The following is an 11,383-nucleotide window of genomic DNA, read 5'->3' on the forward strand; positions in this document are numbered from 1 at the left end:
AACCGAACTTGGTGGAAAATAGGAACCGAACCGGACAGCCGGTTCTACCGGTTTCGGTTCCTACCGGTTCTTGCCGTGTCTTCAATGTTAGAACCGGTCCTCGAGAAATAGCAACATACGGTTCTGGTTTTTTCTAGTTCTACCGGTTTTCAGTTCCAAAAATCCATAAGAATATTGTCCAGGTACCAGCCCGACCGGTTCCATCGGGTTCCGGTTCCGGTCGGTTCCCCGGTCCATATGCTCATCCCTATTGTAAACGGTGGAGTTTTTATTTTCTATCTTAGAATTTTAGAAAACTATAAAAAATACGTTTCTAACTACATACAATTTGGAAAACCGGAATTTTTCATGTTTTAGGAAAAACTTTGAAAACTAAATCAACCAAACATGTTTTTAAAATTTTCATTTTCATTTGAAATTTTTTATGAAAACTAAAAATTTTTCCGCAAGGAAACACTCTAAAGTTTTCTTGGAATTAAACAATGACTCAATTGAACCAAAACAAACAAGGGTTAATGACCTAGAAAGGTAACGAACTTTGGTATTTGTCCACATTTAGGTAACCATGTTTTTTTCGTTCACATTTGAGCATTAAACTTGTTTGGCATATTCAAAATAGGATAATATGACTGGTAATTACGGTAATATTACCCTATTATAAACAGGTCAAACAAATTTATTGGTCAAATATGTACGAAAAAAACATGGTTACCTAAATATGGACAAAAACCAATGTTTCTTACCCGTTTTAGTAATATTGGACAAGAACCGTCTCAGGGATTGTACCCTGGGATCAGGCTCCGACATTTAATGAACAATTAGGTTTGGCTTGGTCTAACTCAGTTCAATCTCGGCTAGTCATAGGCTAGGCTGTGTTGCTAGGTCTTTAAAGCGTATACAACCTAGCCCCTTAAGCGTATACATCCTAACCCCAAACTAGCTGAGCCTAAACTGGGTTGACTGACCATCTCCTTATACACAAAGACTGAACAACCCAATTTTATGTCACATCAATGAGTCTTATGACTACCTACACTTAATATAAAGAAACAAATATTACCAAAAATGGGTAAAGAACTTTATTTTTTGTCCATATTTAGATAACTATGTTTTTTTCGTACACATTTGTCCGGTAAACTTGATCTGTTCATAATAGGGTAATGTTACCGCTAATTACCCGTCATATTACCTTATTTTGAATAGGTCAAACAAGTTCAATGGTCAAATATATACGAAAAAAATATGATTATCTTAACGTAAACAAAGACCAAAGTTCGTTAACTTCTAGTCGATTAAACCAACAAACAATTTAAACCAACAAACAATTTAAAAAGTAACGTATACTGGGTGTGCAACAACAAAATACAGCGGCCTTCAATCTTTTAAACCCTAATCCTCTTACCATAACGCATTCCCGCCTCATTTACTACCGGAAAACCCTATTTGCAAGAACAACATTAGGCCCTCGTTTACCAAGCCGACGCATTCTTCTTCTCCAGTTCTCCACCTCGACGTTTTCTCCTTTCTCCCCCGACGTCGTCAGCCTGCGTTTCCTCCGACAAGAGCTTCCCTAATCTCTGGTGAGTCTCTCTCTCTCTCTCTCTCTCTCTCTCTCTCTCTCTCTCTCTTTTGGACTTCTCTTCGTCCCTTGTCTCTCTACCTTAGAGCCTGCGATTTCGATTTTTCTCGTCAGCCTCTGCTGGTATACCGATTTCTTTGACCGCACTTTTATGTTGATGTTTAGGGTTTTATGATTTATGAAACTTAAATTTCTTTAAATGCTCAATTTCTGGACTCCTTTCGTGCTAATCTGGTTTTACATTCTTTAGTAGCTTCAATGGCTATTAAAGGCAAAAAGTCACAGAAGAAACCAAACAGTAAGGAGATTGTTTCTGTGAAGAGCAAAAAGAAAAATGATATTCTGAGCGAGTCTGATATGGAAGACGAAGAACTGGAACAACAGCAGAGTATCAACAGTGATGAAGGTGGGGATTCGGGGTCGGAACTTTCGTTGGATGGGGATGATACATATGCACGCGATGTTTTAGGAGGCAACGACGATGAAGGTACTTCAATTGCAACTATTGGACCCAAGGATTATGCTTGTTGAAACAATAATCTATCAAAATGAATTAGGTAAAGGTAAGAACTTAAATTTGGCGATGAAATCACTCACACACAAGAGAACTAATTGAAAGAACTTTATCTGGAAGTGCGGAAAAAATTGTTCCATATTCACGCACCATACAGAACTTTAACTTAAAATTAGGTATTCCCTAAGGTCATAAAAATAGACTCAGCTGGAATCGGACATTGAATTTAGATACATACAACCTCCTAAGTTCCATAAATTTAAAAATAATTATTTGAATAGAATAGTTTTTTAATCATATTTAATGCATGACTAATTATAAATCTAAAAAATCTGGACAAAAGGCGTTAATGGGTCAACCTGACCCGTTTGACATGTATTAAAACTCGCATCTTTGACCCAAATCTGTTTTGACATTTTACCCAAACTGCCCGATCTGCCTTTGTTGCCACCTCTAGACTTTTTTTTCCATGTGCTGATGTTCAAAAATATTATAGAACAAAACAACAAACTTGGGACTGAAAGGAACAAAAATATGAGGGCAAATATGTAAGAAGTTTGGACTTAATGGGGAAAGCCTCCTTTCCTTTATTTCCTTTTATCCAGTCATTGTTTCTGTATTAAGTAAACAAGAAAAACAATAGACAGCTTACACCAAGTCTGTGAAGTCAAAAACAAACAATACTTGATGGACATTGAGGACCTTCTTGAATTTTCTTAAAAAACAACTTTCACTTTAATATGTTATGTTTCATTGTTCAAATCATATATACTATGCAATTTGAAGTTGTATTATATCTATACCAATTTTCTTAGTTATTTTTTGGTTGGTTTTATTTGTTTACAGTTAAGGGGTCAGGTTCAGATTCGGAATTGGATTCCGGATCCGATTTGGAATTGGATTCCGGTTCCGATTCCGATTCCGATCGTGATCCTCAGGCAGAATCTGCAGCTATAGACAAAGAAAGTGCGATAGTACAACAAGAGGGACAAGATGAACTACAACTTAATATCAAAGAACAACCTGATGAGTTTCGATTGCCGACACAGGAGGTTTACCGCTTTTTTTTTTTTTTTTTTTTTCATTTGTGCTTAAATGACATGTTATGTTGTATTTACTTGGGTAGTGTTTGGTATATAACGGAATCCAGGAAGGAATGGAATGGTTAATTCCATTGGAATGAGAAAGAACTTGTTTGTTTTGTATGATGGAATGGAATGAACATTCTTAAAGCAATGCGATTCCTTTTATTGTGTCGTTTTTTGTTATTTAGCTTTTTTCATTCTATCATGGAATGGAATGGGAAGTTGCGATATATTCCATTTTATTTACGAAGTATTTAATAACAAATCTTTTTCAAAATTTCACAATTCTATTTTTTTTTATCTAAATACAACTAAAAAATATATTTTCTTAAGTATAATCTTATTTGGGTTTTGATGAGTTTTAATTTGCTCAATTTTTTAGTTTCATTAATTATAAGAGTATTGTTTCATGCCTTTTTTAAATCCATTTACTATAGGAACTTGAAGAGGAAGCTCGTGGACCCCCTGATCTCACTGGTCTCCAACAAAGAATAAAAGAGAGTGAGTCTTATCGTGTGATTAAAAAACTCATTTTCCACTTATGCCCCTATATTCCCATCTCCATTTTTATAACATATTTCATATTAAACTGTCCAGTTGTTAGGATTCTCTCAAATTTTAGTTCTTTGAGGCAAGAGGGAGCAACAAGAAAGCAGTATATAGAGCAACTTAAGTTGGATTTAGGATCATATTATGGCTACAATGAGTTCCTTATTTCTTCATTTGTTGAGGTAATTAAATTTTAATTCTTTGATATTTTGTATGATAATTTATGCATTGACCAAATTCTAATTGTTTCTAATTATTACATTTTGTACAGATGTTTCCACCTGTTGAACTTATGGAACTAATTGAAGCTTTTGAAAAGCCTCGACCAATCACCCTACGTACCAATACATTAAAGGTGATTGATATAAAACTTATTTATTTTTTCGTTTTCTTTTTAATAGCATGGTTTTTGCTATAATACTTATGTAGCTCCACTTTTTGATGATGATATATAGACACGGAGACGAGACTTGGCTGGTGTTTTGTTAAATAGAGGTATCAATTTGGATCCTTTAAGCAAGTGGTCAAAGGTAAGGATCATTCATCTTCTTTGTTTGTAAAATTAGGTAGTGTTTGGTCATGATGGAAGAGGGAAGGAATGGAATGGTTCATTCCATTCCATCCCCCCTTTGATTACTGCATAGTAAACACTACCTTATGGTTTTGTGATGTTTCACTAATTGCCCCTTGAACAACAACAGGTTGGCTTGGTTGTATATGATCATCAAGTGCCATATGGTGCAACCCCAGAATATATGGCTGGTCATTACATGGTACTTATTTCCTAGATAAAAAACTTTTATTTTTATTTTGTAAGATTTGCTTATTTCTTCTAACTATTGGTTTTGTTTACTCTTTATAGGTGCAAAGCGCAAGCTCTTTTCTACCTGTAATGGCTCTTGCTCCTCAAGAGAAGGAACGGATTGTTGATATGGCGTAAGTATCTAACATATTTTTACATTTTATCTCCAAAATACCTTCGAAACTTGTTACACTATAAAAATGATTTAAAAGCTTTGGGGCGTTTAGAAGGAATTGTAATTGATTTCAGTTTTATTGATAATTAGCTTTTATATACTTTCTTTGTTTTAATACACATTTTAGTATCAGATTTAAACCTGTATACATCTCTGCCTTTTGAAAAACAACTTTTACTTGTTGTAGGGCATCTCCTGGTGGTAAAACCACTTACATTGCAGCTCTTATGAAAAACACTGGTATGCTCTTTCTTTGCACATTTACACAATTTGTTTGTGATGTCATTTTGGATATAAAATATATTTTATATAAATTTTATCTAATTAACCAACCACCCTATGTGATTCTTATTAGGTATTATTTATGCTAATGAGATGAAGGAGAAGAGGCTTAGTAAACTAACATCTAATTTACAACGATTGGGTGTTACAAATACTGTAGTATGCAGCTATGATGGGAAGGAGGTTAGTTTTTCTAACTTATATATATATATATATTTATATAATTTAATCAGATGAAGCTTAATATTACTGATGTTAATGGGATAAAAGTTGCAATTTTTTGTCCCACCTAAAAAGGCTACAATTTCTCATCTATGCAAAATACGTGAATGCCCTTGTCCTCATCAATTCATCATTGAAAATTGTTCTAGAAATATTGTTCAGTCTCATATTTTAATATTGAATTTCCATTTATGGGCATTTTTGTAATTAATTAACTTTTTTCTTTATTTGATATGATTTCAGCTCCCAAAAGTATTGGGACATAACACAGCAGACAGGGTTTTGTTGGATGCCCCTTGCAGTGGTACTGGGGTAAGCATAATGATTTTTATATGCTCATATCATATGCTTGTTTCTAGTAATCTAGTCCTTGCTTTAACAGTTTATTAAGAAGATTTATTTATATAATTTTTACAGGTTATATCTAAAGATGAATCTGTCAAAACCTCTAAAAATGCTATTGATGTACAGAACTTCTCACGTCTACAAAAGGTACACAAATCCTTTCTATGAATTAAGTTAATCGGACCACTTATGTATGCAGTATGCTATTCACTTCTACACACCTCTTACCTTATTATTCTTCTAGAACTTTATGAATGTCATAAATTAGTGAGAGAAACTTGTTAAGTTATGTTGTTATTATTATTGTTGTATAAGAGCTCCATTTTAAATTTGTTGATTTGCAGGAACTAATACTTGCATCAATTGACATGGTGGATGCAAATTCAAAATCAGGGGGTTATGTGGTTTACTCCACATGCTCCTTGATGGTTATTGAGGTATTATTCTTTTTAATTATTTTCAAACATCTTTCTTTTATCCAGACAATAAACACTTTATCCGAGTCCTTTTGATCTTGCAGAATGAAGATGTTATAGACTATGCACTGAAGAAGAGGGATGTGAAACTCGTGCCATGTGGACTAGATTTTGGTCGCCCAGGGTATTTTATTTATTTACCTTTTTAAAAAAAATTTGATGAATATTTTTGTCTAAAGAATTTGTATTTTCTTTATTGTATGTACTATGTAGGTTTGTTCGATTTAGGGAACGTAGATTTCATCCATCATTGGAAAAGACAAGACGTTTCTATCCACATGTCCATAACATGGATGGCTTTTTTGTTGCAAAGGTATCCCATTATATTATACATACACAATAGCAACAACATACCAAAAGCATAATGTCACAATGCTGTGGTTGGGTAGTTTACTTACGTTTTGTAGTTTTTTTTAGAAATTGTGAAGATTTTTAAATACCCGCATGGGATTAACTGTAATTGATGTTTATGAGATTATAAAATTGACCAAAGAAATACGATAAGTCCTAGTAAATGGTTTATAAATGTAATAGTTTGTATTCTGAATGGTTGTAGAGTTATTAATGAATCGGTGGTTTATGTTTATTTATGTTGATATTGCAGTTGAAAAAAATGAGTAATTCAAAGGGAGTTCCTGGAACATATTCTGAAGTACAAGAAGAAGAAGAAGAGGTGGAAGAAGGTTCTGAAATCATGGAAGAAGAAATTCCTCAACAAAAACAAAAGAAAGAGGTATTGAAAAAAGAGAAAAAAAACTCAAATGATGCTTCTCTTAAAAGAAAAAAACAAGAAGAAAAACCTGCCACTTTTGAGAAGAGGAAGAAATATAAACCTCCTCCTAGAGAAGAGATCTCAAAAGCCAGGTACATCTTCTCTCTCTCTCTCTCTCTCTCTCTCTCACACACACACACACACACACACACCATATATGTCTCTTTGGTATTATGTATATAATGCAACTTCGATTTTGAAAAGTTAAAAATAAAAATCGGTTAAACTTTCATTATTTTACACTTAACTAATTCCTATAAATCATTATACTACTATTTTCGACCTTTTAGAAAACAAATTTCTCGGAAAAGGTAAAAACAGAAAAGGGCAACTGTTTTATCAAATTACCGGTAGTGGCTTATTTGAAAAGTGGTGAATGTAACTTTTAAGGATGATTGTTTTTTGAACGATAAAAAAAGTATAGTTGTTTAATTGTTGTAGAAAAAATAGTTTAGTGGCTAATTTGATGAAGCCTTGAAACTGCTTTTTACTTTTCTGTATTTTAAGAAAAAATGTGTGATGTAATAATTGTGTAGATTCTTAATAATATAAATGAAGGTAGGATGCTATATATAATACACACAAATAAAATACAATTATTAAAAAATTAATGTGGTGTAATAATTTTGTATCCATGAATATGATGCTTATGGTTATGGTGATGCAGGGAAGAGAAGAGAGAAGCTCTAAGAGAAGCAAAGAAGAAAACAAAATCCTCAACCAAGAAAAGGTAGACCAGACCCAGGGTATGATCTGACTCACCAAATTTAGTTCTGCCATGGCCAAAATTTTGTTCCAAATTATATATTTATTTATTACTTGATGTTTTATTTCTTTCTTGTTATTTATATTATATTATAATAGAATCTGTATTGTATTCGGGTTTTGTTTTTGATTTAGCCAGGTTAATTAAATCATTTTGGGCGGGCTTGTTATAGATTCTGGTATTGTCCCTGCTTTTTATTTATGCTCTCCATGCCCCCCTTGTTTCCACACTGAATGATTTTACTAAGTATTTATTTATTTAGACGTTATTAGAAAGCAAATCAAAGTCTTGGTTTGGTTTTGCTTGAAAGATAGAATGACCACTCTCACTCTTTTTGTTTTGTTAATTTAGTTTACAGTTTACTAAATATGAAAGTCTTGCCCATAGATTCCTTTATTTTGGGACAAAATTGCAAAAATGGTCTTGTCGTTGTCACTATACACTTAAAAAGACTACCTTTATATTTGATTCTTATTTATTTTTTATTTATTTTTTGTATTGTTTTTATTAATAAAAATTAAAAAAAAGAGTCTATCCTATCTCTTTTATCTAAATGCCACCACCACCACCCATTGTCAATAATTTTTTTTTTCAGCCTCCACCTACCCCTACTACCACTGGAGTTGAGAAACCACCATCGACCATCCTTATACCACCGAATTAAAACCACACTGAAAAAACCAACCATCATCAACCCTGTATCGTCGAGCATCACCTCAGTAGAAAACCACTACAGAGCAACACCTCATTGAGCCTCCTTATTCACTAGATGAGAACGTCGGTGGTTCGCCACCACTATCTCAACATTGTTGCCTATCGGAGTTCATCCCGATCGAGATATAAACATAGATCGAGAAGGCTACGTCCATCACTAACGAAAGGGAAAGCGACGAACATCGGTGGCGGAAGAGGGGAAAATCTGTTGCGTCGGTTTCGTTTTGCAGATCTTGAAACGGAGGGTTTTTGTAGATGAGAACACCGGTGACATCGACAGATCTATGGATGGTCGGATTTTAAAACGGAGGGTAAGAGGGGTGTTAGGCATGTCAAACCCAATAAATAATAGAGGTACAAAGGACTCCAAAATACATTGCTTTAATGCTAAAAAGTAGTATACGACAAGCAGGGTCGAATCACAGAGACACAGGATAAAAATCTATACCTTTTTGTGCAAGGTGCTTTGGTCACAAAGAGGGATTTATTTGCAAAAGTAAAATAATAAAAATAACAATCTACTTTGAAAACATGCAGAAAATGAAATAGATTTGTAAATAGGTTGTTGAAATGGTTCCAGTTCTAGTTCTCAATGTTGACACTTAACTTGATTATGACTTGATGTAATTCATGATTGCTATTCTATATTGGTACTGAAAGATATTAACACGCTCTAATACCTCTCGTTTTCTGAATCATCTAACCAAAACATGCTCGTTGACTAGACCTAGCTTTTCTAATTCAATCTAAACATGCTCTTAGATTGTATTGAAAAACTGCATTAAGTTTTGTACAAGGTTCCCAACAATGTTCATTTCTTCTCATATGCTCGAAACTGTGAAAACATGTGATATATGTTTTACAATAAGAAAACTTATTGTTTGTTACAAATTATTAACTTAATAGAACTATTAAGTACCCTAAAAGTTAATTAACTATACAAAAATTCAATTCATACAAGTGGTCAATCAAAAACAAATCAAATTCAAAGGTTCTAGTTTAAACAAAAACATAATCACTAGAATAGAATCACAAATCAAACATCAAATCACATGCTTCAAGTCAAATAATCAACGTGTTTTGAACAGGAACAAGAAACTAGGGTTTCTTAGCCACATGGCTAAGGAAATATCAAACAAGAATAAAGATGGAATTGAAATATTTAATGCTTACAAAAGGAAATCATAAGTGTTTGCAATGATTAGCAGCCTTCAAGAATTCCCCAAAAATCTCCCAAAATCGCCAGAAGTTGCTCCAAAAAACCGTATCCTCTAAAAAATGATGTCTTTCCCTCTTTTATTAACTGCTCACGTGCCTAACTCAAGGCCACACATTTTTAGCATGACCATGTCTTTTGCCCATGCATTTTTAGCATGGCCATTTGTCTTGACCATGTGTCTTTAGCATGGCCCGTGCTTTTTGCTAAAAGTCCAATAAGTCTTCACTGCTGGCTCCTTCTTCAGTCTAGCTTCACCCCGAGTCATGTTGCTCAAATATAAGATAAAAAAGGACAAACACAACTCATGTCGGTGTGACATGAACCGTGTTTCAAACGTAGTCCTTTGCTATGATGATATGCAACGACTCGGGTTATGTCTTCATGTTATCTTCCATGGCATGACTGGTCCATCTTCTCTTCATGATCCAATGCTCCAAGCTCTATGCTCCATGCTCCATAATGCCTACAAAATAAATAAAAAATAGTGAAGTACCAGACATTCTTAATAAAATATGCAATTTCCCAAATAATTAACTAAATACAAGCATTATGAAGTTAAATGCTACGAAAGGACGAGAATAAACATACAAAATAGGTGCATAAAATGCACATATCAAACCTCCCCAAGCTTAGACCTTTCTTGTCCTCAAGGAAGAACAAAATGAAGAATCACCCTAAAGAAGACGATAGGTGACTAAAAAGAAACCTAGATGAAAAGAACGGAAAGAATGAAAAGGACCTAAAGGGAATTATGAGTGAATGTATGCAATAAAAGAAAAACTAAAGAAAATAACATATGTACAAAAAGATTAACAATGATTCAAAGATTTTTTTTTCAAACATCAATGTAATAAATAAAACAAAACAACAAGATTCAATCCAATTAACCTCATTGTGTCATACAGTCGAAGGTGTACCTGTCGTGCCTTGAGATAACTTAGCATTAACCCCACAAAGATATATAACATTAAAAACAAGACTTTTAGCCACTCCCTAACCCAACTCAAAAAAATCAAAAGTTACAACACTTGTTCGCTTTTACCGGTATTGGGTTAGCACATGGAACAAATTATGACCTTACTCTCATGAAAACATATGTGATGAAAAATATGCTCAACAACTCCAACTATTTGTTGACTAACAAAAAATCTTTTTTCTAAAAATTCCCTAATATTTACCAGTCAAACCTCTTAGATTGGTTACATGTTTCAAAACTCTATCACCAGTCAAAGTAGTTAACAGTCAGTCCTGATGTCATAAGTTCAAGTTCAACTCTAAGGGGATCTTTTGACAGCCAAACAGTTTTCCTAGTTGTATTTTTAATGCAACTCATATTGTTGTGGAATTGTCCACTTATTGACTTTTTTTTGAACTCTTTTTTTTCTTAACTCTTTTATATTTTGTCCATACACAACTCCTTTGAAGTTCTGTTCGCAAGGGCGCACTTTCAAAGTATCCGAAGATGCACTCATGCTTAAATGCCGACTTGATGCGACATACCAAGATGGAAAAGTACATATCTACATGTTTAAGTTATTTTCTTAGCCTAATTTTTTATATTTTTGGTCATTGACTTTTTCTATTGTTGGGACATCTCACGGTCAATTACCATGAGAGACTTCTAAAACATTTTTCGGGGGACCGATGTAAACACGAAAAGACCCGTAAGTATAGTTAGAAACTATGTCCCCAAGCAAGATACTTAGAAGGGAATAGGTAGAAATGAGTTTGTAGAAATGAGTTTTTAGAGCGCTGGAAGGTTCGGGTCACTGAAAATTTATATTCATTTTATATTCTTTCATGAATTTGAGATTTGGTTATGATTGAGCATTACGAACAATAAGATCGGTCGTGCGTTCCAAAGGCTAACCTATACCTGTTAT

At 33.7% G+C, this 11,383-nt stretch overlaps 1 protein-coding gene across 1 annotated transcript; it reads left to right on the forward strand.

The window, feature by feature from the left end:
- The first annotated feature begins 1,374 nt into the window (after positions 1-1,374).
- On the forward strand, positions 1,375-7,738 carry LOC145133756 (26S rRNA (cytosine-C(5))-methyltransferase NOP2B-like). The gene is made up of 18 exons (XM_079068723.1): positions 1,375-1,580; positions 1,830-2,066; positions 2,940-3,145; positions 3,616-3,679; positions 3,776-3,909; positions 3,999-4,082; positions 4,183-4,257; positions 4,429-4,500; positions 4,590-4,663; positions 4,892-4,944; positions 5,060-5,169; positions 5,452-5,520; positions 5,626-5,700; positions 5,898-5,990; positions 6,074-6,153; positions 6,243-6,342; positions 6,634-6,893; positions 7,469-7,738. Exons 2-18 carry the CDS (start codon positions 1,838-1,840, stop codon positions 7,533-7,535), a joined length of 1,845 nt encoding a protein of 614 aa, XP_078924849.1. The 5' UTR covers positions 1,375-1,580; positions 1,830-1,837; the 3' UTR covers positions 7,536-7,738.
- The last annotated feature ends 3,645 nt before the right edge of the window (positions 7,739-11,383 follow it).

Source organism: Lactuca virosa, chromosome 1, assembly GCF_052849685.1.
Source record: "Lactuca virosa cultivar CGN04683 chromosome 1, Lactuca_virosa_CGN04683_v6, whole genome shotgun sequence".
NCBI classification, from domain to species: domain Eukaryota; kingdom Viridiplantae; phylum Streptophyta; class Magnoliopsida; order Asterales; family Asteraceae; genus Lactuca; species Lactuca virosa.

Bases quoted from the DNA above. Each gene is read 5' to 3' on its own strand.
- LOC145133756 (XM_079068723.1), top strand. From the start codon at position 1,838: ATGGCTATTAAAGGCAAAAAGTCACAGAAGAAACCAAACAGTAAGGAG. The intron at 4,945-5,059 runs GTATGCTCTTTC...GATTCTTATTAG, and splicing joins AGCTCTTATGAAAAACACTG to GTATTATTTATGCTAATGAG. The intron at 5,170-5,451 runs GTTAGTTTTTCT...ATATGATTTCAG, and splicing joins GCAGCTATGATGGGAAGGAG to CTCCCAAAAGTATTGGGACA.